At 24.7% G+C, this 15,658-nt stretch overlaps 1 protein-coding gene across 1 annotated transcript in view; it reads right to left on the bottom strand.

The window, feature by feature from the left end:
* Positions 1-15,658, bottom strand: part of LOC117172460 (autophagy-related protein 2 homolog A) — a 105,394-nt gene that overhangs the window by 85,132 nt on the left and 4,604 nt on the right. Inside the window, exons 2-3 of the mRNA XM_033360415.1 lie at positions 11,669-11,981; positions 3,286-3,980 (exon numbers count right to left, since the gene is read on the bottom strand). Coding sequence (XP_033216306.1) covers positions 3,286-3,980; positions 11,669-11,981 — 1,008 coding nt within the window. The remainder of the gene's footprint in view (positions 1-3,285; positions 3,981-11,668; positions 11,982-15,658) is intronic.

Below are 15,658 nucleotides of genomic sequence, written 5' to 3'. Positions count from 1 at the left end.
TGAATGTTTATCAAAAAATTTTATAGTTGATATTTACACTACAAAACTTTAATAAAAAATAAAAAAACAGTTAGATTTGACCAAACAGTATATATTTTCGACATGACTAGATTTTGACAAAAAAAAAGTTGATTTTCTATTTAAAAAAGACGAATTTTCAATAAAAAACAGAATTTTTAACCAAAAATGGAATAGATAAATTTTCATTGAGAACGAATTTTTAATAAAAAAGACGAATTTCCTACAAAACAGTTTAATTTTATACCAATTTGTTGAATTTTCAAACAATTTAATTTTAAAAACAAGAACATGAAATAACAACAAAAAAGTTAATTTACAATTAATCAGTTGACTTTTTTAACAAAATATTTGAATTTGTAGTTTAAAAAAAACTTGTTTACAACAAAACGAAATTTTGATTAAATTTTTTAGCCAAAAAATACGAACTTTCAACTAAAATTATGAATCTTCAACGAAAAAAATTAAATTAAAAAAAATTCGTTCAACTTTCAACCAAGGAGTGGAATTTTTAATAAATAATTTTTTGGGTAGAAAATTCTACTTTTTGGTTACAAATTCTACTATTTAGTTAAAGATTCAACTATTTTATTAAAAATTAAAGTCTTTTGTTAAAAAGTAATCGTTTTTGGACAAAAAATTATATTGTTTGGCAGAAAATTCATTTTCTTTTAGATTGAAAATTAATATTTTTTGATTGAACATTTATTTCTTTTGATTGAAAATTAATTATTTTTATTTGAAAAGCCTATTATTGTATTTTTGTTTAATAAATAATCTCTTTTATTAAAACAAAACATACTATTTGTGAAAATTCAACGATTTTTTTGAAAAAGCCATCGCTTTTGGTCGAAAATTTATACTTTTGTAGAAAATTCATATTTTTTTGTTGAAAATTTATCTTTTGGTAGAAAAATATTTTTTTTTTTAGTTGTTGAAAATTCACGTTTTGTATTTAAAAGTTAGTCATTTTCATTGAAAAGTCTAATATTATATTTTTGGTGTTTAGGTCAAAATTCTACAAATTGTTTGAAAGTTTATTTATTTTATTGAAAATTGAACTAGGTTCTTAAAAAATCACCTTTTTTTTGTTTAAAATTAACTTATTGGTTCAAAAAATCTATTTCGATTGATGGTTAGTTCTTTTTATCAAAAACACAAAAAGTATTATATTTCTTTTTCAGAATTAATCTGAATTCAACTATTTTGTTAAAAATTCATACTTTTTTGTCGAACATTGATATTTTTTGGATTGAAAATTCTCTTTTATTTTAAAACTCGTCTTTTTGAATGAAAAATTCAACTATTTCCTAAAAAAAATATCACCTTTTGGCTATAAATTCTTCTTCTTTAGTTAAAAATTGATACTTTTTGATTGAAAGCTAATTATTTTTATTTGAACAAAAATTTTTTTTTTATTTTACAATTAATCTAAATTCAACTATTTTCTTAAAAAGTAATCTTTTTTATCAAAATTTAAACTGATTTATTAAACACTTGTATTTTTGGATAGAAAATCAACACCTTTGGTGTAAAAATCCTCATTTGTTAGAAAAGTCATATTGTTTAGTTGAAAATTCGTCTTCCTTGCTTCAAAATTAAACTGGCATTTAAGATATTCATCTTTTCAAATAAAAAATTTAAGATTATGTTTGAAATTGCAACTCGTCGATTAGGAAAGTGTAATAAAAACTGTATTTGGTGTGCAAGTTGAAATTTCGAATAAAATTGTACTTTTTCAACTATAAGAAGGTGACAAAAGATGAGAAACCCCAAAATAGGAGAAAAAGGTGACAAATTCCTAAAATAGGTGACAAACGGTGATAAAATCGAAAATAGGTGAAAAAAGGTGAATAGCTGACACTCTGTGATGACTGGAATGGTTAAACTGCGATGTTCCCTCTGGTGACAAAAATCCGAACTAGAAAGAATAGGTATGATTTTCAAGATGAATTTTAATTTGTGCACAAAAATGTTTTAACATTTTTTTTGTACTTTGAAGTATTAATTGAATAATAAAAATAAAACTTTATCGGAATTTTTCTAAACCTAAAAAAAACAGTTATTGTTCTATTTATTGTGATTTCGAAAAGATTATAAACTTAAATGGGCATATTTTGAAGTAATAATTCCAATCGTCTATTATTCGTATTATTTGCATAATCTGGATAAAATTTAAAAAATAAACATTTTTTTTAACTAAAAAGTTATATTAAACAACCAAATAGTTTAATTTAAAAGGAAAATGTACGAATTTTCAAGAAGATAGTAACATTTTTATTCAAATAGTTGAATTTTCAACCTATGAAGATAAATTTTCAACCAAATGTTCCAATTTTTAATTTAAAAAAATTAAACTTCAACTAAAAACAGTTGTATTTTTAACCAAATAGTTAAATTTGTAACCAAACAGATAAATTTTGGACGTTAAATAGGATTTTTAATTTGGATTTTAATCTAATTTAAATCTCTTACATTTTGAATTTTCAACTAAAATGATGAATCTAACAAAAAAAGATCATTTCTATCAAAGTGATTCAACCTTCGGTCAAGTAGTTCAACGAATAAAATGTAATAGTATATATTTCAACAAAAAAATACGAGTTTTTAACTTTATAAGATAGTTGAATTTTCAACCAAAAAGACGATTTGTCAAAAAATACAATAATGATCAATTAAACAGTTGAATTTTAAACCTGAATTTTGTAATAAAAAAGTTTAAAAACTTAATTTTTTCACAAATAAAAAACAGATTATTAAAAAAAAAATTATTTAAGTTTTAACGAAGTACTTAAATTTTCAACCAGACAGATGAATTTTCAACCAAAATAATAAATATCTAAGTGAAATACTTCGATTTTTAATCAAAAAGAAGAATTAAAAAAAGGAAGATTAATTAGCAAAGAAAAGGATAATTTTCTACCAAAAAAATATAGATTTTTAACCAAATATGTGGATTTCAAAATGAAATAGTTGAATTTCCAATTAAAAAATACAAATTTTCATCCAAATTGTTTAATTCCAAACGAGAAAGGATCAATTAAAATGCATCTTTAAAATTATACCTATTCTTTCTAGTTCGGATTTTTGTCACCAGGTGGCGTATCGCAGTTTAACCATTCCCAATCACGGAATAATGAAGGCTATAATAATAATTTTTCTGAGATTAAAAGTAAATTTCGGGGTTTTTTTCCACTCAATTCGCCACCCTGATTAGCGTGATTTTGCCTCTCAATATAATCGCCTCGCTAAAAAAAAGTGACTCACCATAGAGCGAAGTCCTTGTAGAGGTTGAATCTTCTGCATAAGTTCGCGTTCAACGCGATGAAAGTCACTATTGACCATTGGCTTTTCCATGCAATTTCTTGAAGCCACATTGCTCACATCTTCCAAGTCCGGAGATGCCAGACCGTCGGCTAATTCGAGCAAAATGTGAATTTGTCTTGGACTTAAAAATGATGTAAAAGATCCCAGAATCACCTCCAATTCCACCTTTGGCCCAGACACCTCTCCCTGTTTTACCTTCAATCCCAGTTCCTGCCTTCCGGAAATTTTTGCGAACAATATCGGATTTCTCGCGCCAACTGGTGAATTGTTCAGATAGTTATCATCCTCATTGTCGACGCTTTGATTCGGCGATATTTGTGGCGAGGAGTATTGCGCATCAGAGTCGGGAGTGGAGCATCGACTCCTTGAAGACGTTCTCGCCTTCGAGGGAAATTCGTCCGTGAAAATGGTGACTCCCTCCATATAGAATTTCTTCGTCATGAAAGCAGGAATCACGTATCCTTTCGATTGCTGATTCAGATCCAAGTTTACGTTATTCGGATCCGATCCAGCCTCGTCCGAATACTCGAGATTTTTTATTCTCAATTCCAAAGCGACTCCTGTCGTCGATCCCAACGGCATGTGTTCCAATCGAATCACAGTGTCGAGAAATCGGACTTTGATTTTACAGAGAACTGAAAGACAAGTTGTTTCAATCAACATTAATTTTTATCAGTTCATGCAATTTAAAAACAAAATATGGTAATAATAAGAAAGTGCTCGGTCCGAGGTCTGTGAAAGTTTAAATTTAATAAATGAAAAATAGCTTTTTCTATGCAAATTGTCAGCAAAAAAAGGTAGTTTATTGGCAAAATAAAGTAAAAGAATAAGTCATTTCAGTTTGAAGAGAAAAAACTTAATATTTTCATTACTGGTTACTTTTTCTCTCGTAATTCTCAATTTTACGAGCATAACATTATTGTCTACTGAAAAAGATTTAAAGAACGTGTTTTGATAACATTCTTTATTTTTTTTACCAAATAGTAGAACTTTTAATTACTAAAGATAAATTTTTAACCAAATATAAAATTGTTCAATTTTCAAACAAAAAGATGAGTTTTCTAACAAGATAGGAAAATTGAATTTTAAACAATATAGTTCAATTTTCAAACAAAAATGTTAATTTTAGACTAAAAAAGAAAGCATTTTCAACCAAACATGGAACAGTTATATTCTCTGTTAAAAAATTAATTTTCAATAAAAAAACTAAATTTTTAATAGAATAGTTAAATTTTTAGCAATTGAGAAGAATTTTCAACTAACAAATAAATTTTATAACAAGAAGATTGAGTTTCTACCAGTAAGATCAATTCTCAAGAAAATACATAAATTTCCAATTGAATATTTGAAGTTCTAATTAAAAAAGGTTTATTTTTATCTAAAATAGAATGAATGTTCAACCAAAATTGGAACAGTTAAATTTTCAGTTAGAAAAAATTAATTTTTAAAAATGTATATATTATGAATTAAACAGATCAATTTTCACCGAAAGAAATTAATTTGCAACTAAAAAAAATTTTAAACAAAAAATGAAATAGTTGAATTTCCAGTTAACAAAATAGTTATGAAGCAAAAAAGGAGGAATGAATAAAATACTTACATTTTCAACCAAAAATAAGCAATTTTCAACAACAAAGATGAATTTTCAAACAAGAAGATTAATTTTCTACCAAAAAGTAGAATTTTCATCTAAAAAATTGATTTTAAACCAAAAACAAATTTTAACAAAGTTGTTGAATTTTCAACAACCTAGTTAAATTTTTAAACAAAGAAATACATTTTAAACAGAAATAAATAAATTTACAAATAAGAAGAATCATTTCCTAAAAAGAAGACAATTTTCAAACACATAGTTAAATTTTCAACTAAAAAGATCAATTCTCAAAAAAAGAAAAACGATATTTTATAAACATAGTTAAATTTGCAACCGAAAAATGATTTTTCAACCAAAAAGATTAATTGTTAAGCATAAATATTAATTTTTAACTCAAAGAGAAGTATTTTCATCCGAATGGTTCATTTCTATAGTAAAAGAGGCGAATTTTTTATCAAAAATGCACAGTTATATTTCATCTAAGAACTACCCTAAATTGAAAGTCGTTTGATTCAACCAACAAGCACAAATTTTAATTTGTATATATTTTAACTTAATGATTCATCATTAGCTTTAAACCAAAAATTAAATAAGAGACAACTTTCCAACAAAAGAAAAAAAACAGTTAATTTTCAACCCAAGAGAAGAAACTGTAACTGATTAAATTTTAATCGAAAATGGTTCATCTGAAAAAAAAAAGAAAACTATTTTTACACGTACAATTTTTCATAACTCGGTGACATTCAAGTATTTCCCTTTTTTTATAATCAACTTGTACATATTTATAAAATTTCGCGAATTTATTATAAATCATGTTTTTTCAGACTTTGTAAATATCTAAATGTGTGAAAATCATATTATTCACATTTCAAATTAAATAACTGTTCACTTTATTTGTGAAAGTAAATAAAGAGAATAAAGAAGGAAATACGGAGATTTTTCACGAAAATATATTCTTTGAAGTAAAAAAAATTGATTTTCTCAACAACAAACAAACACGGATTTTTAACAAAATGGTTAAATTTTCAATCAATGTGATGAATTTTTAACTAAAATGATGAATCTTTAACCGGGCTGATCGAATTTTCAACCAAAAATATTATTTTTCAATAAAGAAGGTTAATTTTTTACCAAAAAAGACGAAGTTTCAACAAAATACATGATATTTCATCGAAAAAATATAAATTTTTAACCAAACATTGAATAGTTATATTTTAGTTTAAAGAATTATTTTTCAACTAAAAAGATGAATTTTCAACAAAAATGATAGAACATTAATATTTGAAACAAATAGCTAAATTTTCAATTACAAAAAAATAAACTTACAACAAAAAACGGAACAATGAAATTTCTAATCAACAAAAACGATAAATTGTACACAAAATAGTTAAATTTTCAACCAAAGCAATGAATTTTACATTAAAATGACGAATCTTCAACTTTAATAGTTCAATTTTTTACAAAAAGATAAATTATTAACTAAATTAATGCATCTGTAATTGGAATAATTGAACTTTAAATAAATAAGATGCATTTTCAACCAAGAAAATTAATTTTTTAACAAAAAAGAAAAAGTTTAAAGAAAATTCTGGAATTTTCGACTAAAAAAGTTAACTCTATCATCAAAAATTGAATAGTTACATTATCCGTTAAAAAATGAATTGAGATAAAAAAAGAAACGATTTTTCAAACAAAATAATTCAATTTTCAACTGGAATAGTTAAATTATAAATAAAAGATTAATCAATTAATTAACAAACTTTCAACAAAATACGTAGTTAAATTTTCTACCAATGTGATGAATTTTTAACTCAGACGATGAATCTTCAACTGAAATAGTCGAAATTTTCAACCAAAACGATGAATTTTCAAGCGAAAAGATTAATTTTAATAAAAAATTAATTTTCAACTTAAAAGTTGAGTTCCCAACTAAAATCATGAATCTTTGACTGTAGTAGATAAATTTGGAACCAAAACAATACATTTTTAACAAGAGAGTTAAATTTTCAACCAAGTAGTTGAATTTCAAACCAACAACGTAGATTTCCAAATAAAATGATGAATTTTAAATATAGTGTAGTTTTTTCAACAAAAAATTTTTTTTTCTCAAAAAAGACGAATTTTTAAGCAAATAGTTGATTCTTCAACTTAAAATGATAAATTTTCAACCGAAAATGGAAGGATTAAATTTTTAATCACTAAAAATAAAAAACTTCCATAAAATAGTTAAATTTTAAAGCAACGTAATGAAAGTACATTAAAAATAAGTCTTCAATTGGAATAGTTGAATTTTTAACCAAGAGGATTAATTGTCAACTAAAATGTTCAATCAAGAAGATTATTTTTTTCAAAAAAAAAGGATCAACTTTCAACAAAAAATTGAATTATCTAATTTTCGGTTTAAAAAATTAACTGTAAAAGAAAAACAAACAAACAATTGTCCAACAAAATAATATATGTTTCAACAGAAATATTTAAATTTTTAATTAAAAAAATAAATTGAAACCAAACAAACTTTAAACAAAATAGTTGAATTTTCAATAAAAAAGATGATTTTTTAAAAATAAAAATGACGAATTTTTAATAAAAAAGGACAAATGTCTAATAAAATATATGATTTTTCAATCAAATACTTAAATTTTGAACTAAAAAAGATCCACTTTAAACTAAACCAAAAATACAATATTTAACTTTTCAGTCAACAAAATTAATTTCGAACCAAAAGAAAAAGAATTTTTAACAAAGTAGTTAAATCCAGTAAAATAAAGCTACCTTTACTAATGAAAAAAACTTTACTTAATTTTGCATTACAATTTAAAAAAAATGTTAAGTACGCTCTCAAACAAATTCCCCGACTTTAAAAGAAATCCCTGATATTTTTAGGTTCTTCTAGGAATATAAAAATTGCCTGGTAATTCCAGGTTTTGCAGATTTTCTAGTGAGTAGAAAATCCCGAACTCTTAAAATATGGTGTACAAGCTTTCGTGAAATCTTAAAAATTCTTTTAAATCCTACTAATTTTTTTAATTATTGTAAATTCTTTTAAACTTTTACGAATTTTTAAAAATGTTTGTGGATCCTTTGGAAATTATATGCGATTTTTTTTAATCCTTCGAAATTTTATGTGAAATCTTTCAAATAGTTATACGATATCTTTTAAATATTTACAATATTTAAAATTCTTTAAAATCTTAGGAATTCAAATCATCGGCGATTTTTTGAAATATTCTTCAATTTTAGGATATCTTTGACATTTTCGCGAAATCTTTAAGCTTTTTGTGAAAGTTTTCTGAAAGATTTAAAATCTTTTGCGAAATATTTGAAATTTTGAAGAAAATTTTTGTAAAGTCTTATAAAATCTTTGAAATTTGTTCTTAATCTTTTAAAATATTAAACATTATTTTAAATTCTAGGAACCTTTCAAATTCTTCTAAAATATTTAAAAATTTATTTAATCTACAGGCGGAAATATATTTTCACATTAAAATAAATAAAGTAAAACAATTCCTAGGAATCCTTCAAATAGGAAGAGGAGTATTTTCAATTTTTGCGAATTTTGAACGAGTTTCGTGAATTATTTAGAAATTATCTTCGAATTTTTGAAATGCTTTGAAATATTTGAAATTTTTGTAAAATCGGTGAAATATTTGTGAATTCTTTTTATATTCTTTAAAATCTTCTGTGAAATCTTTAAAATGATTGCATCTTTTTATTCTTTTGAAATATAAAAAACTCTTTTAAATCCTTGGAATCTTTTAAATATTTATGATTTTTTTTTATTTTTGTGAAATCATTTTACATGATCTGCTCTTTGAAATTTTGGAAGAAATTTTTGTGCCTAGTAGGAATCCTTCCAAAAAGAAATAGAATTATTTGAAAATTTTTAAAAGTTTTGTGTATTATTTAGAAATTATCTGCAATTTTTTGAAATATTTTGAAATCTTGTAAAATCTTTGAAATTTTTGCGAAATCTTGAAATCCTTTGAAATCTTTTGCAGAATATTTGAAATTTGGAGGAAAATTTGGCGAATTCTTATGAAATCTTTTTTTAATCTTGAAAAAAAATTATGAATCTTCCTGGGAATCTTTCAAAATTTTGTAAAATCTTTTAAAATTATTGTAATCTATTGGCGCAAATATATTTTCACATTAAAATACAATAGTGCAAATACAGTTTCACATTAAAATACAATAAAGTGCAACAATGCCTAGGAATCTTTGAAATTGAAATAGGAATATTTGCAATTTTTTCGAATTTCTAAGAGTTTTGTGAATTAATTAGAAATTATCTGCGATTTCTTTTTAATCCTTTGCAATCTTTGTAAAATCTGTGAAATATTTGTGAATTATTTAAAATTTTTTATGGAATCTTTTAAATGATTGCGTCATCTTTTAATTTGTTTGAAATATTAAAAAATTATTTTAAATCTTAGGAATATTTTTAATCTACGTGAAATCGTTTACATTTTTTAATGTGAATTCTTTTGAAATCACCTACGATTTTTTTAATTCTTTGAAATTTTTTCCAAATCTGTGAAATTTTCGTGAATTCTTTTAATGTTCTTTAAAATCTTCTGTGAAATCTTTAGAATAATTAAGTCACCTTATAATTCTGTTGAAATGTTAAAAAAATTATATTAATATATGTATTAATTATTATTAATTAATGATTATATATTATATTTTTATATAAATATTAACAATTCTTTTATAGTATTAAACATTTTTTTAAATTCTAGGAATCTTTCAAATCTTTGTGAAATCTTGGAAGTTTTTATGAATATTTTTAATATCTTCCGAGAAGTTTTAAAATCCTTTGAAATATTTGGTGAAATATTTTAAATCTGTTCAAAAAGTTAAAAAACATTTCAAATAATCTGTGATTTTTCGAAATCCTTTGAAATCTTTTTTGAAATTATGTTAGATCATCTGTGAATCCATTAACTTTTTTGTGATATCTTTGACATTTTTGGGAAATCTTTAAAAAAATTTTGTGAAATCTTTCTCGTGCCTTTAAAATATTTGTCAAAAACTTTGAAATTGAGAAAATTTTTGTGAATTTTTATGAAATTTTTTCTAAATTTTTTGAAATATTAAAAATTCTTTTGAATCCTAGGATATTTAAAATCTTTGTGAAATCTTAGCAATAGTGGAGCATTTTTTTTGTGAATTATTATGAAATTTTTTGAAATATTACAAATTCTTTTAAATCCTAGGAATCTTACTAATCTTTGTGAAATGTTAGAAATTGTGAAGCATTTTTTTGGTGAATTATTATGAAATATTTGAAATTCATGCGAAATCTTTCGAAATATTAAAAATTCTTCTAAATCTTAGGAATCTTTAAAATTGTTGTGAAACATTTGAACTCTTTGTGAACTCTTTTGAAATATTACAAATTCTTTTTGAATCCTAGGAATTTTTCAAACCTTTTTGATATATTTGAAATTTGTGCGAAATATTGAAAGTTTTTATGAATGTTTTTGACATTGTCTGAAATATTATTAAATCCTTTGAAATATCTTCTGACATATTTGAAATAGTTTTGCGAGATATTTGAAATCTTAAAAAAATTTAATTCCTTTATATCCTAGAAATTTTTAAGAACTTTGAGAAATATTTTTTATTTTTGTCAAAACATTTCAACTCATATGTGAATTCTTGAAATTCTTTGAATTCTTTTGTGAAATCTTTTAAAATATTAAACTTCTTTTAAATCCTAGGAATATTTTTAATATTTATGAAATAATGTTAAATCATTCGTGATTCTATGAAATCCTTTAGCAAATCTTTAACATTTTTGTAAAATCTTTCTGATATCTTTAAAATAGTTTGCAAAATATTTGAAATTTAAGGAAATTTTGGTGAATTCTTATGAAATATTCTCTGAAATCTTAAAAAAAAATTATAAATGTTTCCAATTTCTGTAAAATCTTTTGAAATTTTTGTAATCTATTGTTGCGAATATATTTTTACATTAAAAGACAATAAAGCGTAACAATGTCTAGGAATCTTTCAAATAGGGATAGGAATATTTGACATTTTTGCGAATTAAATTTTGTTGTGAATTCTTTTGAAATTATCTGCTATTTTTTTTTTAAATCCTTTGAAATCTTTTTAATTTTCTGTACAAAGTTTGAAATGATTGCGTCATCTTTTTCATGTTTGAAATTTAAAAAATTATTTCAAGTCCTAGGAATACTTTTAATCTATGTGAAAACATTTAAATTTTATTAATTAATGTGAATTCTTTTTAAATCGTCTTCAATGTTTTGAAATCCTTTGAAATATTGAAAATCTTTGTGAAATCTCTTGTAAGATCTTAAAAATTGTGGGGACAATTTTTGTAAATTATTATTAAATCTTTGAAATTTATGCGAAATCTTTTAAAACATTAAAAATTCTTTTAAATCCTAGAAATCTTCTAAATCTTTGTAAAATCTTTTTAAAAAATTCAATCAATGTGAATTCTTTTGAAATCATTTGAAAAGTTTTGAAATCCTTTGTATTCTTGAAAATATTCGAAATTGTGGAGAATTTTTTCTGAATTATTATGAAATCTTTGTAATTCATGCGGAATCTTTGGAAATATTAAAAATTCTTTTAAATCCTAGGAATCTTTCAAAATTCTGTATAATATTTGAATTCTTTGTGAAATCTTTTGAAATTTTTGTGAAATCTTTTTAAATAATTGAAATATTGAAATTTGAGATGAATCAATTTACTTACTCGAGTCTATGGTTTGTGCGAAGAGTTCGACACTTTCGAGTGGTTGTGAGTTTCCGGCATCTTTAGCGTCTTCCTGTAAACATTCTTGGGCGAGTTGCATGCTGGAATTCATTGAACTCAACATGGATTCGAACATGGAGGTACCGGTGTCTTCCCTTTTTCGAGGTTGAACTGTTAACCTGAGGCCTTTGATTTCTACAAAACTGGGTTCGGTTAATAATGATAACCAGGGAATGCTAATGGACATTTCTTCGACTGAGCCGTCGATAAACTGCAGAGGCAGTTGATGCTGTTGGCCCATTTCGTTGAGAGCCTGCGAGCAAAAAAGGAGATCATTGGATTCAATCTTTTCATTTATTTACTTTTCTCTTAATTAATTATTCCCTTAGGAATCTATTGTGTAATTATCATTGTTAATTCATATTTAAGGAATTATAATTCGATTAAAATCAAATTTAAAATCCCACTGCAATTAAACAAAAATTTCTTTAAAAAAAAAACTTCGGACAAAAATAAAAAAAAAAAGGAAAGAAAAATAAGAAGGCAACCAACGTTTCGGTACAACAGGGGCATTTTATGGTGGTTGTCCCAATTTGGTCGTTGGATTCTTGGTTTTCTTTTCAGGAATTATATACATAAACTTCATTTTAAATGATTCAAAAATTGATTCAATTTTTTTATATAACTTCGGTACAATTTGTTGCATTTTGAAAGCTTCGAACATTTCCAAACTTGGATAATTTAAAATTTTGAATTAATACAGAGACTTTTTAATTTCTCACGTTATCAAAGTGAAGATTATTTTTCAATTTAGAAAAGATGGATACTTATCATTTTAAACGCATCCAAATTTAAAAGCCTATCTTGACAGGTTCAACAATTTTAATTTATTTATATAATAATCATTACAGTTTCGAAGCAATTTAAATTTTTATTTTCGATGAAAATCGAATTTGGAGAGATTCCTTAAGTTTTCAGAGATCAAATTATAGTGTAAATTGAATTAATAGAATTCTTTTCAATCTTTCGTTAAGAATTCGTATTTTATCTTTTTGATTAAAAATGTTACCATCTGGTTAAAAATTAATCTCTTTCAGTTGAAAATTAAATTCTTTATTAAAAATTCACATTTTTGGATGGACAATTCTGATGTTTTGTACAAAATTTGTATTCGCGGCTCGAAAATTAAACACTTTGTTAAAAAAATTAACTATCTGGATGAAAATTTATGTATTTTCTTGAAAATTCATCTTTTTGAAAGAAAATCAATTTTTGTTTGAAAATACAACGGTTTAGGTTAAAATTAATCTTTTTAAATTAAGGATTCAAGTATTTTGTTAAAAGTTGCACGACTTTTTTAAAAGTTCTTTTTTTGGTGTAAGATTCAAAATTTTAGTTGAAATTTTGTTGTTAAAAATCTAAATATTGAATAGAAAAGTTTTTTTTTGCTTAAAAATTCAACAAAATTAAATTTGAAAAATTACAAACTTAAACTTTTTTAAATAGAAAAATCGTTATTTTCTTAATTGAAAATTAATTCTGCTTAATAAAGATTTAAATACTCCATTTTTGTTTAAACATTTATTTTTTTATTTAAAAAATTCTACTATTCAGGTAAACGTGTTTAGAAGTGAAAAAATGTAAATTAAAAATCAATAAAATAAAATTTGAACTAACATCAATGATTTGGCTTTTTTGGGGGAAAAGTTCATTATTTTGTTAAAAATATACGCAACTTGTTGAAAATTCGTATTTTCTGGAACAAAATTGAAATATTTGCTTAAAAATTGATATCTTTTATTGAAAGCTGGTCTTTTCTGGTAAAAAATTAAACTTCTTAGTTGAAAACTCAACTATTTAGTTTAACTTAATTTTTAACGAAAAAGTTGATTTTTCAACCAAAAAATATAAATTTCAACAAACGTTAACATATTAGTTAAATTTTCAAGCAAAGAAATGAATTTTCAAATAAAAAGATGAAGTCTCAACTAATGAGATATTTTTTCTTCTATTTTCTAACAAAAAAGACGAATTTTTAAAAAATACAGGAATTTTCAACAAAATAGATAAATTTTCAACCAAACAGATACATTTTCAACGAAGAAGCTTGAATTTCTATGAAAACAGATGAATTTTCACAAAAAAATGGAATGGTTAGAATTTTCAACCGAAAAATATAATTTATCACGCAAAATAATTGAATTTTCAACACAAAAAATAGAGTTCTCAACAAAATAAATCAACTTTCAACTCAAAAAGATAAAATTTCAACCAAAAAAAAAAAATTAATTTTCAACAAAAAAATTGTCAAAACAATACTTTATTTTTCAACAAATGAATTTAATTTTTAACAAGCAACAAGAATCTTCAACTAACGGGATTATTATGCTACTAAAAAGGCGAATTTCCAGAAAAATACATAAAATTGTCAATAAAAAAGTATACATAAAAAAATAGAATACGTAGTTAAAATATTAGAAAAATAAAATTAAAATTTTTAAATAAAGAATCAAATTTTCAACCAAAGAACTGAATTTAAAAAATAGAATAGTTAAATTTTCATTAACCCTTAAAGGTATCCCTGGGGTCTTTTATACCCAGCTTTTTCTAAATAATGATTTTCGTAGCTTAAAAAATTTTAAATCAGACTTATAGCGCCATTTGTCGACAAAGCATGAGTACCAATTCCTTTGAGGTACATTTACGCCAAGCCTACTGCATCATGCGTGCTTCTGTGGTGCTTCGAAGTGGATTGGTGCCGCCAGAGACCCCACGAATACCTTTGTGTTTCAAAAGTGTTACTGACTTCGAAAATTATTTAGTCATTTGTACTTATTTATTTTTATAAACAGTAAGTACATAGTGTTTTGAAGTATTTAAATTTGTTTTAAGTAGTTATTAAAATAATTTTTCAATTATTAGGATGTCTTATAATCTACGATCGAGTATACGGCAGTGTCTACTCGTGCAAGACATCGTATTCTAAAATCATTGCAACTTCAGAATTCCAACCAGAACCCAAAAATATCAACAATTACAGTTTATGAAAGTATTATTATTTATTTGATGGTACCACACTTACAAGAACGATTTAACTATACTCGGCTATCAAGAAAGATCAAAGTTGGTATTGAGTGCATTTTGCAATCAAATTTACCAAGTGTAAGAGCATAAGAAAGGGTTCAATTTGACGGGGGACAGAGATGTTCTGTCTGCCTAAGAAAAAGGGACCCAAAAGTCTACTGAGGGCTGTGCGTTAGGGTGGAGCAAATTTCCGAAATTTTGAAATTTGGGTTGGAATAATGAAATTATACTGCCTACTGGGACAAATAATACGCCCTAAAAATTTTATTGAAAAATATTAAGTCCTTCAGGTTCCATAACTCATGAGAAGTTTCCCAATATGTATCGGTCAAGAAGAAAACCCATAATATTCATTTAGGCTTCAATTACTTCTTGGAAGGTTTTTCGTGGTGCATTTGTTTATTTTTAATTCAAAAATTTAAGTTATGTTGATTAAAACGATTTAGCTCCATCGATTATCGATGAGGCTAGATCGATTATCGATGAAGCTAGATCGATTATCATCCTGTGATTCCCCCTTTGGCACTGTGACTTGCGTTTTCAGTCAGTCATTCACAGAGTCGCGGCTTTCTTCATTTTGACGTTAAACAGAGTGCTATTTTTGTGATTTTTCGTCTTACTGTGTGATCCATTTGCAGTTGAAATGCCGAAAGTGACAACAAGAGTGAAAATAGTTTGTGACATTTTAGGGGTAGCCAAAATCTTCTCGGATAATGTTTTGCCCACACAAGGTGATGTTCTTTGACATTATATTTTCATTTTCGGTGTATTGAAAAAGGAAAGCAACAAAGACCCTTCCTCCCTGGGAATAATTTTGCAGATTGATAAGTACGTAAGGAGTATATGGGAAAAGGCTTCACTCCCCATCGTCAGTCAAAAACGGTCTTCCGCTAAAATTAAGAGCCT

Source organism: Belonocnema kinseyi, chromosome 5, assembly GCF_010883055.1.
Source record: "Belonocnema kinseyi isolate 2016_QV_RU_SX_M_011 chromosome 5, B_treatae_v1, whole genome shotgun sequence".
Classification (NCBI taxonomy): Eukaryota; Metazoa; Arthropoda; class Insecta; order Hymenoptera; family Cynipidae; genus Belonocnema; species Belonocnema kinseyi.
This window is presented reverse-complemented; position numbering and strand designations above follow the sequence as displayed.